Source organism: Rhinatrema bivittatum, chromosome 3, assembly GCF_901001135.1.
Source record: "Rhinatrema bivittatum chromosome 3, aRhiBiv1.1, whole genome shotgun sequence".
NCBI lineage: Eukaryota > Metazoa > Chordata > Amphibia > Gymnophiona > Rhinatrematidae > Rhinatrema > Rhinatrema bivittatum.
Window position 1 is genome coordinate 293,346,637 of NC_042617.1, and position 21,195 is coordinate 293,367,831.

The 21,195-nt window shown below is 42.2% G+C and overlaps 1 protein-coding gene across 1 annotated transcript in view; it reads right to left on the reverse strand.

Annotated features, from left to right (window-relative positions):
* SCN8A (sodium voltage-gated channel alpha subunit 8) overlaps positions 1-21,195 on the reverse strand; it is a 415,106-nt gene that overhangs the window by 63,504 nt on the left and 330,407 nt on the right. Inside the window, exon 21 of the mRNA XM_029594973.1 lies at positions 9,182-9,466. Within this exon, the coding sequence (XP_029450833.1) occupies positions 9,182-9,466 (285 nt within the window). The remainder of the gene's footprint in view (positions 1-9,181; positions 9,467-21,195) is intronic.

Below are 21,195 nucleotides of genomic sequence, written 5' to 3' on the forward strand. Positions count from 1 at the left end.
CTGTATCACTCCCAAGGTGCGACCTCTTTTTGTGTGCAGGTCTGGTCATCACATCTCAAAAATGATATAGCAGAATTAGGAAAGGTACGGAGAGGGGTGACAAAAACGATAAAGGGGATGGAACGATTTCCCTAAGAGGAAAGGCTAAAGAGGTTAGGACTCTTCAACATGAAGAGATGGCTGAGAGGAGATAAGACAATGAGTAGAATGGAATGAGTAAATGAATCATTTATTTACACTTTCAAAAAGTACAAAGACTAGGGGATACACCATGAATTTACTAGGTGATATATTTAAAATTAATAAGAGAAAATATTTTTTTACTCAACGTATAATTAAACTCTGGAATTCGCTGTCAGAGGATGTGGTGAAAGATGTTTGTGTAGCTGTGTTTAAAAAAGATTTGGACAAGTTCCTGGAGGAAAAGTCCATTAACTATTATTAAAGTAGAGTTGCAGAAATCCACTGTTTATTCTTGGGATAAGCAGCTTGGAATCTACTACCTCTTAGGATCCTGACAGATACTTGTAACCTGGATTGGCCACTATTGGAAACAGGATACTGGGCTTAATGGACCTTTGGTTTCACCCAGTATGGCAAATCTTATGTTATGTTAAGAACAGACAAAACACACAGGCAAGGAAAGCCAACAGGAGTCCTAAACAGAGCAAAAACAAGGTGAGGAATACACAGGCAAGGTAGGCCACTGGGAGGCCTAAACAGAGCAAGAACAAGGCAAGGTATTCACAGGTAAGATATAAGACCAAGGATACCAGGCAAATAATACATTGACAAGGGGCCAAAGGCAGACAGAAAACTCCATGCTGAGCAGGGAGTACCTTGTGAGGGAGAGTTTTATAGGGCTGGCCTTGCTGTGTCATGCGACCTTCAATGAGGCTAGAGTGGGTGAGCGGCCCATTAGGGATCACTGCCGACAGGGGGGCTGCCTAGCAGCCAGCTTCACTACAGTATCTTTCTAGGAACCCTTCTCACTTGGGTCCCAACTTGTAGGGGGGCTTCAAACATCTGGAGTGGAGCAATGCAGAAACCGGGTGCCGGGAACAGAGGTGAAATCCATTGGAAATGGCATCTTTGGCACTACAACTACCACCTGGGGCAAGGTGTGGGTGCAACCAATAACAAAGGCCGGGAAGCTGTGGATGCAGTCTGGAGCAGAGTATAACTCTGGACAGTTGGCTTGGGGGTTCATCAAGGCAAAGGCAGAGTCGAACACTAGCAGCAGCATGCACTGGCTTCATCAAAGTCAAAGCAGGCATAAACCATGGCTTGGAGGCTGCGCATACCGGCAGAAACAAAGGTTTGGGTGCTGCAAATGCAGCCTGGACTAGGGTTTTGGGATGTGTTGCAGGAATCAACCAGGACTGGGATAGAAGAATCAGAGTCCACCTGGAGCAGAATACCTGGGTCAGAGTGTCTGCCTGGAGTGCAGTAGCTGGATCAGAGTCCACCTTGAGCAGAGTAGCTGGGTCGGAGTCTGCCTGGAGCAAGGTTCTGGCAGAAACTAGTTCCACCTGGCATCACAGAGATATAGCAGAAGAAGGTGGCACAGCCTGGGATACAGTTGTGGTAGGTACCGGCTCAGCTTGGCATTGCAGAAACGTGGCAGGAGAAGCTAGTTCTGCCTGGACAGAGTCACAGCAGGAACTGGATCAGTCTGTTGTGAAGACATGGCAGAGGCTGGCTCAACCTGCAGCGGATTTGTAGCAAGAACTGGCTCCACCTGCTGTAAAGGCATGTCAGAAGCTGGCTCAGCCTGCTGCAGAGCAGTTGAAAGTGTTTCTGGCACAGCTTGGACTAGAGTCTTTAGACATGCTGTTGTAGCAGCCTGGACTGGATTCTTGGAGAGTGCTGTAGGAACATTTAACAGTAATCGGAGAAAATTATTTTTCACTCAACACACCATAAAGCTCTGGAATTTGTTGCCAGAGGATGTGGTTAGTGCAGTTAGTGTAGCTGGGTTCAAAAAAGGTTTGGATAAGTTCTTGGAGAAGAAGTCCATTAACTGCTATTAATCAAGCTGACTTAGGGAATAGCCACTGCTATTAATTGCATCAGTAGCATGGGATCTTCTTAGTGTTTGGGTAATTGCCAGGTTCTTGTGGCCTGGTTTGGCCTCTGTTGGAAACAGGATGCTGGGCTTGATGGACCCTTGGTCTGACCCAGCATGGCAATTTCTTATGTTCTTAACAGTCTACACCAGAATCTCTGAAGGTGCTGCAAGCGCTGGACCTGCATTAGACATATGACCTGAGACACAGTCTGGCTCCCTTTTGGGAGACAGATGCAGGGCTTAGGATTTGAATCCTAGGGCCTCCAGAGACGGATTCCTCTATAGCCTGGTATATGGACCCAAATTCAGTTTGGCAGGTACAAAGACACGATTTTAACCTCAGGGCTAGGAACAGCTTTTGCTGACTGGTACAAAGGTTCAAAAACAGGGCTGGACCTAGCTTCTTGAACCGGCTCTCGATTGGCAAGTGTTGACTTCTTTAAGACTGAGGCAGACTTCATTGGAACTGGAATTGAAGCAATCTTAGAAGTTGAGATTGAAACAGGTTCAGTCAGAAAAAACAGCTGCAGAGAAGGCACAAGCTAACCTCTCTGGGTGCTGTAGCAGCCATCCTTAAGGCGTGACGAGAAACAGCTGGCTGGACATGGGTGTGAGCTTGTATGCAGTACTCAGCTGACTGAGGTGAAATCACAGATGCTGAACCGAAAATACCTGGACTGGTAGGACACCCAGGCACAGAGCTGGGGGCAACTGACTGAGTAGAGACTCCTAAGGCTGGACTAGAACCTGCTAACGACAACAGAGACCCACAAACAGCAGCAGAACTGGAGGAGGATTCAATTTTGCAGATACTGATTTCTTCACCTTGACTGTGGCTGGAATAACTGCAAAGTTTATCAGAAGCTAGTGAAGAAACAGACATAGCTGGCCTGGTTTTCAAACTGGTTATAGTGGGGACAACAATGCATGACTTCTTTATTACAGACTGTACCTGTAATGTTTGCTTGCAGACCTCTACTATCTCAGATGTCTGCTGTGCTGAACTAGTTTCAGAAAGGGCTAGAGACTTCTGTGAGGCAGGTATCAGGCTGCCTGGAATTGGGGTCTGCAGCTCAGGAGCCGGTTTAGGTGCAAACCAAATGAGGCAGATTACTTCAGCTAGGGTATTCACAAACTGGCACTTCTTACACTCCCATAGGGCAGGATTGGAGAAACCGCACCTGAGATACTCCAGTAGCAGTAGTGGGTTTCTATATTGGCACCTGTTGCAGTGCCAGTAGAGAATAGGAATTGAAGAGCTATAGGAGTTAGAACTGAGGAGGTAGGGGTTGTGCTAGAGGTTACCTCAGGTTTATGAGTCCAGCTGCCAGGTTTTCTACTGGACCAGCATGATTTATGTACATTAATTCAACATACTGTAAGTTAATTTTGAGCTGAGGTGTTTCTAGACCAAAAATAGAACTGACTTGCCTGACCACCAGTGGCCTCTCCTGGGGAGTTTGTCTGGCCTCAGCATGATGTCACGGCCACGCTGGCCGATTTAATGATACTCCAAAGCAAAGGAATGCAGGGAGCTGGCGCAGGCAGGTCAGGCGTGAGGTCTTCTGCCTGACCAATCACCTTCCTTGACCTACAGTGCCGGTGGCTGGCAAATCTTATGCAGGGCAATGCACAGAGTCAGGAATAGGACACCAACTGGGACTGGCAGGCAGCTAGAAGCAAGGGACAAAAGGGTGCCCTGGCCACACTGAACACAAACCGGGTGTGCACTGACAAGACAGAGATGGAGAGGTAAGCACAGAACAATGTAGGACCACAGACAAACAAGGACTAAATGATGATGGAATGACAACAGATGAGACAAGGGAAACACATGATGGGGCTACTAGCAGACCAGAACAGGACAGAAACACAGCTAGGAACAGACAGGCAAGGAAGGCCACTGGGAGGCCCAACACAGGACAAGGGCAAGGATGAGAACACCCTGGCAAGAAAGGCCACAGGGAGACCTGAACAGGGGAAGGGCAAGGCAAGAAACACACTGGCAAGGAAGGCCATTGGAAGGCCTAAACAAAGCAAGAACAAGGCAAGGTATATACACAGACCAGGAAAGCCACTAAATAGAGCAAGAACAAGTCAAGTTGTGCACAATTAAGCTCTGGAATTTGTTGCCAGAGGATGTGGTTAGTGCAGTTAGTGTAGCTGGGTTCAAAAAAGGTTTGGATAAGTTCTTGGAGGAGAAGTCCATTACCTGCTATTAATCAAGTTTACTTAGGGAATAGCCACTGCTATTAATTGCATCAGTAGCATGGGATCTTCTTAGTGTTTGGGTAATTGCCAGGTTCATGTAGCCTGGTTTGGCCTCTGTTGGAAACAGGATGCTGGGCTTGATGGACCCTTGGTCTGACTCAGCATGGGAATTTCTTATGTTCTTAAGAACAAGGATACCAGGCAAAGAAAACACGGATAAGGGCCCAAAGGCAGAGAGGAGACTCCACTCTGATGCAGGAGTATCCAGTGGGGGGAGGGTTTTATAGAGCTGGCCTTGCTGCATCAAGCAGCCTGCAAGGCAGAAGCCAGAGCGGGTCTGAGCAGCCCACTGAAGTTCCCTACTGGCAGATGCCTGCCTAGCAACCAGCATTGGTACAACCACTGATCATTTTAGTAGCCACCCTCTGAACCAATTCCAATCAGTTTATATCCTTTTGAAAATCGTAGTCAGAGCATGCATTGGAAATCTGTTCCCACATGTGCATCAGTATTAGTCAGAAGAAATTGGGGGGGGGGGGGGGGCGCCTGAGTGCTGGATTAGTTTTAGGATTCTGAGTTTGTCTAAATTTTGACATAGCTGGACAAGTAGCGGGACTCGAATATTCTACCACGCTGACTGGCTCCAAATGAACTGGGTAATTTTTCATCTGGCTAAAAGGTTATCTGGCTCACGCTAGGGGAGGGCAATGGGCATTCTAGGGCAGAGTTGGCTTTACGGCTTGCTGGGTCATTCATCAAAATGCATTAGGGCATTATCGCAGGCGTTAGGACCCTAACGCCCGCGATAACACCATAACGCAAGTGTTATTTTTCCGCATTGCGAAATGCATATGCAAATTTTGACAATTTAGTCAAAGGGGAGGAGTTTGGGCAGGGTTTATGAAAATGAGGGGTGTTTAATGTTACATGTAATAGCATAATGCATGTTTTAACACCAGGGGGGAGGAAGAGAGAGAGAGACAGACTCTGGGTGGCACACATATTTGTCATCTATTTATACCACTGTAGGAGGGTGACCTAGTAACTCGAGGTGAGATTTTGATGCTGGTCTAGGGTTTGGGGGGCAGGTCTACATGCACAGTCAGAGGTGCGAACAGCACAGTACACATCAGTGAAGATTTGAAGTGAGGAAAGGTACACAAAGATGAGATTTGTACAATGTGCTCTTGCCCTAGCATGATAGCAGCTAGGCAGAGAGTGCATCAAGCTAGGGCGAGTCCACATTCTGCAAATCTCATCTTTATGTATCTTTCCTCACTCCAAATCACATCAAATCTTCATTGATGTGTACTGTGCTGTTTGTACCTGACTGTGCATGTAAACCTACCCTCTAAACCCTAGACCACCACCAAAACTTCACCTCGAGGTACTAGTTGACTAAATATGAGAGCCTTATAAAGAGTGTCTCTGTCTTCTCTAGCCAGGAGCAGCCCCCAACATGGAAATGGCTATTTGGGGTAACTCAAAAATTACCCTAACCACACACCTTTTTTTTTTTTTTTTAATTGCAGGTACTATTCATGTGAAATTTTGTACATATAGCAAAATGATGAATCTAGGCCTAAGTTAGCTGGATAATCATTGATTTTCAGCGTCATCAGCTAACATATTTATTTTCTATAACCTATTTATTTTCTATAACCTCTTCTAAGTTCCTTTTTGCCCCTTTAAGTTATCTGTTATTTGTTCAATGTAAACCGCCTTACGAGGCATCAGTTGTATTTCCTTGTAAACCGGTGTGATATGTATATTATACAGGAACATCGGTATATAAAAACTATAAATAAATAAATAAACATAGCCAGATAACGTTTTCACAGTCAAAGAGCTGTCTTATACTTAGCCAGATAAACTTAATATGGCTAACTTTAAGATAGCTGGGTATATTCAGTGGCATGCTGGTGCTGCAGAATATCCCTGCAAACTTAGGCCTAGATTTATCAAAAAGCAGTATCACATGTGACAGCATAGGTATTACCACACAGTGTGTGAACGTTTTGCAGTTATATGACAATAATCCTGCAAAGTGCTCATTTCACCACTAGGGGGAGAGAGAGAGAAAGAAAGAGAGAGATACTGACTAGCTACAAGGCCCTTGTAGTAGTTAGCTATTTATGCTACTATAGGAGGCCCACCTAGTTACTCGAGGTGAGGTTTAGGTAGTAGTGTAGGGGTTAGGGGCCATTTTTACAAGCAGAGTGAGACATATGAACAGAACAGTACACTCTTGTGAAGATTTGATGTCTTTTGGAGTGAGGAAACTCATCAAAGATGAGATTTGTACAATGTTCTCTCAACCTAGCTAGGTTGAGAGAACATTGTACAAATCTCATCTTTGTGCTAGGTTGAGAGAACATTGTACAAATCTCATCTTTGTGTGAGTTTCCTCACTCCAAAAGACATCAAATCTTCACAAGAGTGTACTACTCTGTTCGTTCTTCTCACTCTGCATGTAAAAGTGGCCCCTAACCCCTATACTACTACCTAAACCTCACCTCGAGTAACTAGGTGGGCCTCCTATAGTAGCATAAATAGCTAACTACTACAAGGGCCTTGTAGCTAGTCAGTATCTCTCTCTTTCTTTCTCTCTCTCCCCCTAGTGGTGAAATGAGCACTTTGCAGGATTATTGTCATATAACTGCAAAACGTTCACACACTTTGTGTATGGTGCTTTTCGCATGCATTAATGCGTTTTTTGCATGTGAAAACGCCTAACGCGAGTTGATAAATGACCCTGTTAGTTGGATAAGCTTATCTGGCTAGCTTTGCCAACCACCCAGTGGCTGAACATGGATCTTTATTTGCACAATGAAAGGGAGCATAAGAATGGTGATATTTCAACTATCCAATATGACCTCACCTGAAGCCCTGGAATGAATCAAAGACTAGTTAGCCAAATAAGTAGTGACTTATCCGACTAAATGGCAGCTGTTGAATATCCAGCTGCGATTAATGGTCGCCACTTATCCAAATAAGTACTTATCCGGCTAAGTAGTTAGTCGGATAACTTGTGGGCAGGATGTGGGGAGATTGGGAAGAAGCTACCTATCTTGTTAACTTAGCAAGATAAGTGCAATATTTTGTTTTATCTGGTTAAGTTAACCAGATAAGTTATACCTGCTCAACAGCAGGTATAAAGTTAGCCAGATAAGACTTACCCAGTTGACTAGCACTTTTTACAGGGATATTCATCAGCATAGCCATGCTGCTGATTATTACTTGTAAGTTATTCAGAAAAGTCTTATCTGGATAACTTACTTAGCCGGCTAAGTCTGAATATCTACTTCCCTTGGGATTAAATGATAATTTATACTTTCTTCTGTCAGATAAAGAAGAAGACAGGGAACACTAGATTGCTATTAAGGGGAGAAGACAAGCAAATGTGCATAAAACAGTGACAGAACTGCATCAGGCTTCCAAGAAGGAGAGTCAAAAAAATCCAACATGGAAGTGCAGTGAGGGTCTGGTCCATCACTGCTATTATGTTATATCTTGAGGGCCAAGTAGATCACTATGGGGTAACTTTATAACTGCCTGCATTTGAGCAAAATCTGTGGATACTTTTTACTTGCAGATTTTACACTAATTTTCAATGTGAAAGGATGTGTGTACTTTTCCTTTGAAAAATTATCCTGGAAAAACCAGAGAAATATTCATGAAATATATGAACATTCAGAAGTATGCATGTAATTCCAAATTCCGCTCAAAGAACACCTTTTTACACTGCAGGTAAAAGCACACTCATAAAGGTCCTACGCACATGCTTTTACCTGCATATAAAGTGTGCAAAGTTTAAAAAGTCCATTTCTGTGGGTAAAGCTCTAATTAACCTGAGGAAATGGCTTTTAAAAATTACTCTTCCCATTTTTACCATGCAACGGATCTGTGTTCTGCATTTGTGGGTACAATGCTCGCAGCCTTACTGGAACAAGTGTGTGCATATCGCTCTATGGTGACACACACTAACCACGGCTGTGCACCAAAGCCTAGGCTCCTCAGCAACTTTGCTTTGTGCTGCCATGGATAAGTTGACCATATAACTCCATGGCAAAGAGCACAGGCTGAGCCAGTCCTAGTTTTACTTTGCTGCATGATTGGAGATGTACTCCTAGTTTCCCCAACAAAAGCAGGACTACATCATCATGCATGCAGTGGGGTAAAACCAGGATAGGTTCAGCCTGTCCTACCGATATGGAGTGTTTGGGTAATTGCCAGGTTCTTGTGGCCTGGATTGGCCTCTTTTGGAAACAGGATGCTGGGCTTGATGGACCCTTGGTCTGTCCCAGCATGGCAATTTCTTATGTTCTTATAAGACCACCCCAGTCACAGAATTACAGCTGTGGAGAGGGTAATGTTTGTAAGCCACACTATTAAAGATCTGTGGTTGTTTACACAACAGCTGAATAAAATGGGGAAAGAATGTGGTGGTGAGGGGAAGGTTCGACAGAGCTTAGCCTCAGATCCCCTCTTTGTCTTCTGCAGTTTGCAAGGCTAAGGGTACATTTTTAGCCCCCATAAAAACAGCAGGAAGTCATAACCTATCTCACTCAATTTCAGCATTTTGTATTTACCTTTTTGGATCAAACTCTATTTAGTCCCCTACGGTGGCTGCCCAAGCAAACCCAGACCCCAGGGTGGCCAAGTGCTAGAAGGTAAGCCTCCATAGCCACACATTTGCCTTCAAAGTTGGCCTCCTCGAATAGGAATAATCTTTCCTGCAGGGGCCCTGGCTGCATTACTGTGAGGCCCCCATTTCTAAGTAGATGGTACCGTATGTTGCCATTAGGTAGGTCTGGATATGGGGCTAAAAAAAAAACAAAAAGAGAAAACTGAACAAATTAAGAAAATGCAAGGAGAGAAGCTAGGCATGACACTTACAACCTGGAGCAGGGCGAGATAGCCAGCCCCTACGTTATCAAAGTTGATCTTGACATTCTTCCACCGGACTTCCGTGAAATTCTCCTCGATGAGTCTGAAGCAATCTGATTCATTGTAAACTTCATCTATTTCAAACATCTCTTCAGCTGTTTCATTGAAGCAGTAATAGTACTTGCCAGCAAAAAGGTTAACCCCCATGATGCTGAAGATAAGCCAGAAGATGAGGCAGACCAACAACACGTTCATGATGGAAGGTATGGCTCCAACCAAGGCGTTGACTACCACCTGTGACAAGTGGAGTTACATTATCAGATGAGGAAAGATATTCAATATCACTTTTTTTTTTCAGGGAGGGGAATAAGATAAGTTAAAGGCCACTAGCAGGTATGGAGGGGCTGTGTGACTTGGATCAGTCACAGAAATACAATATCTATTAGATAATAAGTTACCAAAGTTCCTTTTAGAAGACTATTCCTCTTCACATTTATTTTTTGCTTTAGATTATGTACATTTTAAATTTTCAGTGCTTAAATATTTTGTGCGAGAAATCCTGAGTTGTTTTTTTTTTGTTGCTTTGAAATTGAAGATCCTTGTTTGTAACTTTGACCAAGGACAAGAACCAGCTGCAAGAATTTTGCATTAATTTGCAGACACTTTTACTGGGAACATGCACGGCAAAGTTGCCACAGGTATGCACAAATAAGCTGGGTCACTTGGCAGAATTTCTGTGGGATTTCTATTGCATGAGGTGAGAAAGAGGTGGGGCGTTTGGTGGGGGAGGAGGGAGAAGCAGGCAAGGTGCATATCAGCAAGTGGCCTTTAAACAGAATCCCCCATCCCTCTACCTCACCTTAAAAATGAGAGTAAAATGAAAACTTATCCCTTAAAAGTTAGTTGGTGGTTCTAAAGAGTGAGTATGCAGAGGTCAGTCATACTGTCTCAGGCATGGAGCTAAGGATGCAAATTTGCAGATCCTATTCTGGACATATAAAGCCATGTTCCCTCCTCCAAAGCACAATCAAATTGCAAAATAAAGGAAAATATTTGACTTCAGCTCAGAAACTCTCTCTTCCATGGCACCTACTTATTGAACTAGCTGAAACATTCTAAAGATGTTCTTTAATGATTAGAATTAGGTGTATAAAAATGACTATGTTTATGGTTCCCTTTCAGCTGTAATTTGTACCCATTCACAAGGGGCATAATAAAAACTATAATGATTTGCAGTTTTCAGGCTTCTCCACAACTTTTTGATTTTTTCTGAATTTTCTTGCTTTTAATTTCCTCCAGAATTTGCTTATTGGCATTTTATTTCGCTCTAATTTTCTTTCATAAAAGCTCTGTGCATTAGATTGGTTTTCCAGCTACCTGCTTTTCCTGAGGATTAATAGGTGACTGGGGGTGATTCTAGCCTTTAAACAAATATATTACAAAGAAATCCACCAAAAAAAGGGCCTGTATATATCCTCAAGATTTTATGCGTTTCTCCATAATTTCAGAGTTGCTCCTTCAGCAATTCCAAAATGACACTACCTTTCCACAAACAAAAGCTTTTCTACATTATACATTTTGGTTAACAGCTATTATAATTAATGTTTCTTATAGTATGAGTGTCACTCTGACACACAGGGAACAATTCTGAATTAAACTGAATTGTGTGCAGTGTGCATAGGCTCTTTTACTGGGTGTACTTTGCATCATATTTCCAAAAGGAAACAAACTATGTTGTTTCTCTTTGAAAACTGGTAGCTATAAAGTATGCGCACTAAGGGCCGGATTTTAAAAAGGTTACGCGTAAATCTGGAGGGCTTACACACCAGGCCTATTTTCAAAAGGCCCGGCGATGCGCATGTAAGTCTCGGGGCAGGGTGTGGGCGGGACGGACAGTCCGGGGGCGGGTTCAGAGGCTAGAGGCACAGCGGCCATTTGCCGCTGTGCTGGGGATCATGTGCTAGCAGTCGGCCGGCAGGCACAAAAGGTTAATTAAAAATTTTGGGAGGGTTAAAGTAGGGCTAGGGGAAGGAAAGGTTAGGGGAAGGGGTGGGAAAGTCAGGTTAGGGGGAACGGGGGAAGGCAGTGCGGCTCGGCGTGCGCAAGGTGCATAACTGTGCACCCCCCTTGTACGCGTCGACCCCCGATTTTATAGCCTGCGCGCGCATGTTATAAAATCGGGTGTACATGTGCGTGCGCCGGGTTGCGCGCGCACATGTAGGCTCCGCGCACTTCTTTTAAAATCTACCCCTAAAAGCAGCCATTACTCTGCACTTAACTATTTCTGTGGCCAGCTAAGCAGGAATAAAATAATAGGGCTGTGAATTAGTTTCAAATGAATGCGAAAAACTTGACAAATGAGGTCATTTTTTGAACGAAGTGAACGGGAAATGTCTTTGAATTGAACAAAAATGTTTGTTTCATTCATTTTTGGCAATTTATGCATGCAGTTCAGTTGTGTGCATAATTTGGCAATTTGCGTGTACAACTACTCAACTGCATATATAAGTTCCTGAAAATGACAAAAAGAGAACAAAATGAACCAAAACAAAATTCCCCACCAAAACAAACCAATTTTTCCTGCACATTTGTGTGAATATATATATATAAAGTTGAAAATAGCCTATAAGTGTGCTATTTTAATTCCCAATCTAAACACACTCCCGTGTACCTTTAGCCACATTTAAGGAGGGCAATTTTCTGTCAGAACATTTTACCTGGGTAAATGGCTATGAAAATTGTTCTCAGAATGGGCAAAGCATAACAGTTTACCTGTACCAAAGTTAACTACTCCTACACAATGAGAGACATCATACATTAGCTTACTAGAAGCTGGATATACCCTGCGCATATATACAGGTATAGACTGAAATGTTGGTAAGACAAAAATTCCTTTCCAAATAATGGTATACTGGCACTATCATGTGTCTGGTAGAGGCTTCAGTACCAAGGCTGGACTAATGATGTTACTCTAACTCATATAATATCAAAGTAATTTTGAAGAAGCAATTGGACGTGCTGGGAGTGATTTTGGAATGTCTTAATAAAGAGCACAATTCTTTTCCTCTTTCCTTTTCTTCATTTCGTTTACTTTGCCATACAGCGGCTAAAGAGCTGTGACTATATGTGGTCAATCTATGGGCAGCTGGGTCTAAGCTAACCCATAAAATCAACGATGTTGCTCGGGGGTGCCAGTGAAAATCTGCAAATGTATTCACCAGTCTGTGAAGTATATCTTCAGGACTATGAATGGATTGGCCCTGGCACAACTGTTATTCCTTATGCAAAGCAAAAAAAAAAAAAAAAATAAATTAATAATTACACTGACACAAGTGCAGCAGTTTAGGAAAACTAGAAACTGCACAAAATGACAAGATATTCATCTTCCCCATCTTCTAGGACTGGGATTCATTTTCTGATTAGAACAACCTCCCTCCTCCCTCCTTGAGTGAGCCAAGGAAGGGAACATGGCTTTTTCTGTGCAGGTGCTGCTATGGCACGCATGCATGTCCCATAGCGCTGGCATCATACTCTTGGAGCCGCTGCAGAGCAGTGCAGGCTCTTCACAAAGCAAGTTCGCCAAGTCCGGAAAAGCAAAGAACTATATTTAATGTTTCCTCTGTCAACAGAATGAGCATATTAGACAAACATCCACCTGGGATGGTTCAGAGCAGTGAATTCTGCCTGGAGGCAGAGGATTGACTAGATGACCTCTTGAGGTCTCTTCTAGCCCTGTTTTCTATGATTCTTGATGACCTCTTGAAGTCCCTTCTAATCCTACAATTATTCTTCTATCAAATAGCTCCCTGGGGCACTAGATCCTGCCTGAAGGCAGAGAGATGGACTGGATAACTTCCCAATGTCCCTTCCATCGCAATCTTTCCATGGTTCTAAGATTCCAATTGATGTTTTTCTGCTTGGAGGTAGCGATTTCAAGGCCAGATCAATGGAAAAAGTCATTGGCTCTGTCTAAACTATAACAGGACAAATCAACTTCTTTGCATAGTTGGGCACCACTGCTCCATGTTAACGTGACGTAACACATTTTTAAGAAAAATCCTAATTTTAGAGCAGTTTATTACAATTTCCAGAAATCTCTCCAGTGTGCGTTGACATTTTTAATTTAATGTGCCCTTAACAGTGATAACAGCTGTTGCACAGAATCAAACCTTCCGCTTCTCTATAAATGGGGTTTCTGAAGGATTTGTAGCTCATATCCATTGAACTGTGCTCTCAAGTTCAATTTACTGGAATATTAAATGCAAAGTGCAGGATGTGTTATCTTCTGAGTTAGTGGAATCAGATTGACATAACATGCCTACATGCCTTCTGATAACAGCAGGTCAATAAAGCATATATCCAGATTTTTTTTTTTTTAATATAACATTTTAGTTGTGCAGTAACATACTGCCTTATAATTTAAAAGTGTATTTTTGTTTCTATGCCAATATGTTGAGCAGATGTGAGTTGCAAGTTGCTGAGCAGTTACCTCCTGAAGGACATTGTGAATTTTATTTCTATCCACTGTGCCTGATTTACCATACACTTCCCTTACACCCAGAAGGGGAGAAAGATAAATCAGCTCCAATGATTTATCTTCAAAGAGCACTATTAACATGCCATCAAAGACCAACACATTTGAAAACTACCTTCCAGGGAGAAAGCTCCAGTGTCCCAACACTTATGGCAACATGACACTGGTCTTCCTGGAAGGGAAGTATGGTCACACAGCATGGTCCATGTTAATAGTGAGACATTTCTCCTCTGTAGAAACCTTGCCTTTTATAACTGTTCACCCCTTTATACTATTTAGTCAGGGGCAATCATTTCTGCTTGTTCCCAACACTAGAGTGTGAATGCATTCGCCCAGTCACATTAGAACAAGGAGGAACTTTATTGGAAGTGTACTGGGAGGAAGGGAAGGCTATATTACATAGAATTCCATTGGCCACTGTTTTTTAATTAAAGCTATAGAGCACAAGGACAACACACCTTCCAGATAAAAAGGAGCTTTGAATCAACACAGGAAAGGTGAGAAGGATTTTGTGCACTGTTTAGCCACCTTGTGTTCAGAAACTAGAGAAGAAGCATTGTGTTAGCATGCTCAAAATTAAATTTGGCTAAAAGGACACTAACCATGTGCTTTTCTTAGGCTATTGAGTGCTTATAAGATGTAGGTTTTTGGAACCTCAAGTAACAGCAGGTGCCTCAGTAAACACAGTACCCCTGGTAATGCTTTGAGCCTAAGTATACGCTGCACGTAGGTGAAAAATGGATGGTCCCAGAGAGAAAAGTGTTGAAAAGGGCCCTGTAGCTCAGATGCAGACTACTTCATTGACTGCATGCAGGTTGCCTCAAGAGGATTTTCTGGCACATCAACCCACTTTGAGCAATTGCTGTGTGTTAAATACATTGAACTGAAGCATACAAGGTTGAGATTTAGTGTCTGCCACCCAAACTCCCTTATTTATTTCAATTTGAAATATTTTGTGAGGGTTTTTTGGTTTTTTTTTTTAAGATACTCTACCCTCATTAACAAGAAACTGTCAAGTAATCAATGACACAGTAGAGGTTTGTTTTTGTTTTTTCAACAACTTGCTCCTTTAGGTTGTTCACTGGAGCTTTCTGAGACACTCATGTCTTCTAAGTCAACACATAATTTTGCAACTGTAACGAGAAGGGTAAGGCAAACAAATATACTTGGAGAAAAAAAGCAAGTGCATTCTTTCTTTAAAGGTGGTTCACATTTGACAGCTGCGCCTGGAGAAATTTGGAAACTGCAAATTTAACTCTGCATTTTCTGCACTAAAGTCTGAACTATGCACATTACGATATAAACTTATAACCTTGTGGCATGTTTCTAGAAACTGAATACATATACTAGGGGCAATGTTTTGAAGGTGAGGAAGTAAAATTTATTCAGATCTGGAGCAAATTGTATGAAAACACATAAAAATATTCTTAATCTTTGAGTGGCAATGCAATGCAATTATTTTCACAGAGCAGGATCCAACACAAGCCGTGTTGTAGCTTAAGTTTCAGGAAGCATTAGACTGGTTATGTTCGATGCTTTTGCTCGTGCTATTGTTGATACAGTAACAGAAATAGGTACCATAAAAAGCATGGTCAACAAAAAAGAAAAAAACAAAAACAACAAAAAAATAAGTGAGAGGGGAGGAAGTGGGAAGGAGTAAAAGCTCGGCTACTGGACAAGGCTGCCACAGTCTCTCCAGGCGGACTGGGCTGAGAACAACAAGGTGAAGAAGCCAGCAACATGAACCAGAATGGCACTGAATTCCAAAATTTTGTTCCAAAAAGCCCATGCTCTACCCCCCTCTCTTTCTGCTTCCTCTGACCCCATATAAACTTGCAGAATTTCTCCTAGAACACATACATACATACCCTGCCCACGTCTTTCTTTTGCCAATAAGCACAAGAGGTTCTCGTACCCAAAATGAGTTAGACCAGCATCTCCCCCCACCCCCCAGACTCGCCAACAGCCTCTCAACACCTTCCCCCACTCCATTTTAAGTGCTGGACTTGCCTGAGGCTAGTGATGGCAAATCTGTGTCAGCCAAATGGTTGATTCTGCTGGCGCTCCAGTGACACAAGCTCCCAGAAGAAAACCACTGACTGCTCCATCGGTGTCGGCCGCCACCACCCTGGCATTTCTAAAGGTTTTGCTGCCTGAGCTTGAAGAGTTCCCCGGTGCTTTCACTATCATGCGACACTTCCCATTGCACCTCCAGACTATTGCCCATCATTGCAGTCTGGTTCAGATTCTTGCGCCTCTGCACCTGGTGATTCTCCCTAAAATTAACAGCAGCAAAACCCCTCTTCCAAGCCAGCAGTAAGCCAGGCCAAATGAAAACAGCTCCACGCACGGGCATGTAGCCTGGGGTTGATATCAAATGTAATGAGGCAGCTGAATGAGTCTCGCTTTTCTAGAAGAAAGGGTGTGAAGGTGGGGGTGGTGGTGGGGAGGTGGGGGCAAGAGAGTGGAGAAAAATAAAATGTGATAGAGGGAAGGAGATCAAATTAGCAGCTGCATCATGATTTTTTTTTTCTTTCCAATCCAGTTTGATCGGTTCTAGCATGCTTAAAACTGTTTCAGACGCATGCAGAAGGATCAGCTGCTAGAGGCATCTTACCCTCATCCCTTCAAACCGTGACAAGGCTCTTAGGGGTCTCAGAGCTCTTAGTGTCCTAAGGGATTTAATGGCACCTAGTTCCGAGTAGCCCAGCGCATTAGCTATAAGGCTGACTAAAGATACCTACATAGAAAAGCAAAAAAACAAAACAAAAAACAAAACAAAAAAAACAAACAAAGAAGGTTCCAGACTGTTAGAAGATTAAGGCCTAACACTGATGAACACAGGATGGACTCGAGGGCTAGACCTCGGCTGCCTGCACCACGAGACTCAAACCACCTGGAAGGAAATATATATACAAGTTGAGAGAAGCAGAAGGCAAGCAGTAAAACCACAAGAAGGGGAAAAGTGAGAGAAAGGCAGAAACACAACACAGACGACGAAAAAAGGAGGCGGAGGAGGAGGAGGAGGGGGGTCTGTTGATGATGGAGGGGCCCAAACGGATGGCGGAAGAACCTTACCCTGGCCCTTCACAGTCTGCAGGTCCCCGCTGCTCCCATTAAATTAAGCCAGACAAATTAAAGGTACCTATGAGAAAGAATACAGATGAATATACACTGCACCCGCCGCTCGTGGTTTCTGATGCTCGGCTCTGGTTTCTGGGGCCGGGTTCCCAACTGATCGTTGCATTCGCTCCTGGTAGCTAACCATGTGCCAAAAACCTTTGGTGCTCAAAGAGGACCATGTTAACCATATATATCAAGGAGCACTGCTCAACAAACCTTTATTATGGTTGCTTTTAAACTTTAATGAAGCATTTCAACATAGTGTATCAAAAAGCCAACTGTGCTTAAACAGTAAGGTGCAAGTGTATAGATTTATACATTTACAAAAATCTCAGCTTTTCACTATTTATGCGACTAGTTTACATGCGATCATATGACAGGAAATACAGTTTAAAAAGGTAACAGTTCATGCATCAGCCGAGTCAATCAGATGGCATCAACAAATTTCTTTCTTGCATTTTGAGGATGGATTAATAAGGCAAATATGGACGGACATTAGTTTATATACTGACCCCCCCCCTGGATTTTTTTTTTTTTTCAAATATGACTCTGTCTATCACTATTTTCCCATCATAAGTTTAATTGTTTGTATGTATATGTGATCATGCTAACAGAACAAAGATAGCCTGTGCCGACCAGTTTAAAAATGTAAATATAATTGTCATCCCTTACAAACTGGTCGGCACAGGTCTTCCTTGTTCTGTTTGTGGCTGCCAAGAATGTAGCACTTATTGACCAGGAAAGTCTGATTAAAAGAAGGTGTCTGTTTCCAATTAGTCCCTGGAGGCACAAGGAAATATTGTGATTTGCCCAAGCTCTCTCAGAGAAACATTGACAGAAATGAGTCTTAAACTGATGCCCCAGGGCTTCTTCTCATTAATAATCCTATACTCTAACAACCATTTGGCCATCCTCCTCCCAGTTGTTGATAACGTACCCAAGGGTCCATTCCTCTCCATCCCATCAGTAGGGAAAGCAAGAACCTATGACGTGAATTTTAAAAGCCCGACATGCGCGTTAATTAGGGGATGCGCGAAGAATTCTGACTTGCGAGCGCCGAGAGGATTTTTAAAAGCTGCGTATTTCCTGCAGTGCGCATATCTCAAAAGTTTTCTAAAAAGGGGCGTGGGCATGGTCTTGGCGGGGCATGGGCATTTCGGGATGGGAACCCAAGATCGGCATTAATACTGAGGCACTGAGGCCCCCTGCTGCATAACGTTACTTCTGCTATGGATGCCGTGTAAGTTAAAATTTAAAGAAAATTAGGTTTTAATGGTCAAGGCTAACTGAAGGGAGTGAAGGCTATCAAACCAGGGAGGGGTTGGAGAACCTCTCTTTTAACTGGGCAAACTGGGCTGAACTGGTATAACTGGGAATGGCGTCAGTGTGCACCCCTTTAAAAAACCCCAATTTATGCAGCCAGGCTATTTTATAACATTCACGCTTATGTTATAAAATGGCTGCATACCTTTATGCGGACAGACGTGTGTGTGCAAATGTGTGCTGGTTTGAAAGTTATCGTCTTAGAGCTTATATACAGTGCTTACACAACTAGACTAAAATGTTGTCCAGCACCAGATGATGCATTAAAAGTTATTAGATAACAGAAGGCTCCATGGGCACAGAATGAGAACAATAGGGCCCTCTGTGTGTTTATTACAAATATAGTTCTAAAAGCTCCACATATTTTATGCTGTAGTGACAATGTCCAGAAGGGTTCTAATGCTGCTGTTACAATATTAGTTTGCTGTTAGTGTTATTGTCTGTTTTATATTGTATTCATTTATACCTAATTGCCTGTTTATCTTATTGGGATTTATTTTAATGTTGTAACCTGCCTTGAGCTATTAGAAAGATGGGATAGAATCTGAACAAATAAATAAAAATACATTGATAACCAATTCAGGTATAAACATTTTCCTTTTCATGCCCAGTTTAATCCACCCCTGAAATCTGCAGCTGAATCTATTTCAACATCTTGGCAGTCTTTCAAATTTTTAATTGTAAAGGTGACTAAATTAAATCAGATATTCAGTGCTAAAAAGTCTCTGTGTAGTAACTGAGCATTTGGCCATCACGGTGTAACGGAGCATTTGGCAAACGGTGTAGTTTTCTAAATAAAAGCCCCTTTTCATCGTCTCTCTTACAGAAAACAGATTGTTCCACTCAAGCTGTGTACCTGTGTCATCATTAGAAGATGATCAGCCCATTGTCTGATGATGTCACAAGCATAGACAATACAGACTGAGCTAAATAATCTATTTTCACTGAATATTAACCAAGAGGGTAAAAAAAGTGATTTTATTAAAAACAAAACAAAACAAAACTTCTATGCAGGTATCAGCTAGGAGCTGCCAAAGCATGCACATGCATTTTCATAAAGTGACTAAGCACAGAATAGATCATTTCAATGACTTATCTAATTGGTCAGTAATTTTGGCTTTACACATTTTTAGGACTCCCAGTCCTCTCCCCCAAGGGTGGAAATGGCACTCCAGTCAGTGACAATTCTGTCATGGTTGAACATTATAAAGCCACAGACAGATATGCTTTTTGGTTGTGGTTGAGTCAAAGTGGTAATGTAATTAATAAAATTGACAATCCATTGATCCCTATGCCAAACCAAACACTAAGATGGTATAGCTTTTAAAGTGGTATGTGGGATCTTCTTAGTGTTTGGGTACTTGCCAGGTTCTTGTGGCCTGGTTTGGCCTCTGTTGGAAACAGGATGCTGGGCTTGATGGACCCTTGGTCTAACCCAGCATGGCAATTTCTTATGTTCTTATATGTGCACAAGTTCTTCTGTGCACACCAGTATTTATGCGCTAATTTGAGGTTGAAATCCAGGAACGCCCATGCCCCATCCACACCCCACCCCTTTTTTGAACTTTTCATTTGTGCACGCAGCAGGAGATAAGAGTGTACTCGGGCGAATTTAGAAATTTGCTCGGCGGGCGCCAGCTCAACATGTTCGCATATCTCCTGGTTTGGGCGCGCATTGGGCTTTTAAAATTCACCTTTAATGTTATAATTGAACAATAGCATTGACTTTATTATAACACGTAGGGACTTTTCCTCTCATGGACAGAGAATATGAAAAAACACCATGTATCAGACCATGCATGCATTATGTTTCACAGGACATTAGTTGACCATGGCTAGATGTTAAGAAAACCTTGGTTAGCTAAAATCTGAATGCTGACTGCCAAATCAAGGTCAACCATGACCAATCATGGCAACTAAAGGGCTCCTGGTCCAGAACTCAAGCAGTTTGTTAGAAAGAAATGACCATTTTCTTTTATATTGAATTTTATGATTCAAACAGGATGTGTGTGTCTATCCTAAAAGAAAACTCTCCTTATGTACTAGGTGGTACTTACAATCCACCAGGTGAAGTCTGGAACAGCCAGCATGCATAAATTAAATATGCTAATTTCAAAGCAGTAGCCAAACAATTCAACCAGGAGTACTATCACACAAAATTACTAGGTTTTCTCATTTGCTTTTGGATATTCATTTCATTCCCAATGACATCCTACTTATCTAAAGATTCAAAATGAGAGTAGCTAAGTCAGGAAGTCTATTATGTATTCAGCCTAGTATACAAATATTATATCTTGCCACAGGGTGGCCGTCAAGTGTATTGTAGCTGAACACACACTATTATCATTATCCCTCTGTGTCTTCATGCTTCAGGAAATGCTGCTCTCTGTGTCTGTCTACAAAAATACCAAAAACATCTCAAGGTATAGTATCAAAAACCAAGACCAAAACTCTCAAAATCCAATACACATTAACAAACATCACGAGTTCTGTTATTTTGTGGGACCGACTCCACATGATGTGAGTAGCTGCCATGAAATATTTCTGAGCTGTAACACTTAGTGTACCTTTTTGTTTTGTTTTTTTTTTTTAGAAAAAAATCACCCGATTTGTAATGCAACTTTACTTCTCACATCCAAGTATTAAAATTGAAGACTGAGCCTCCTTGAGAAAGCGCTATGCTGACTGGCTAGGTGTGCCCCAAGACTGGGCTGAGAACCATTTATATCTATATCTATATTTTTTTTTCAGACAAAAAAAATAAAGGAGACCAAGGAATAACACCAAAACAAGATGATAGTGACACTTTAAAATGATAAATCTACATATCTATCTACATCAATATCTTTATATATATTTATAGCGCCCGTTCTTTTCTGCACCTTGAGTACCCTTTACAATTTTGTTTTTTTGTGTAATTATTCTGCTTTCTTTGTATGTGATACCATCTTTATAATGTGTGCTTTTTTCTCTGCTTCAGTCATCCCCTTCTTGTAGAGAAAATTATGTTTACAATGGGCCAAGGTTGTGAATAGGAAATGCT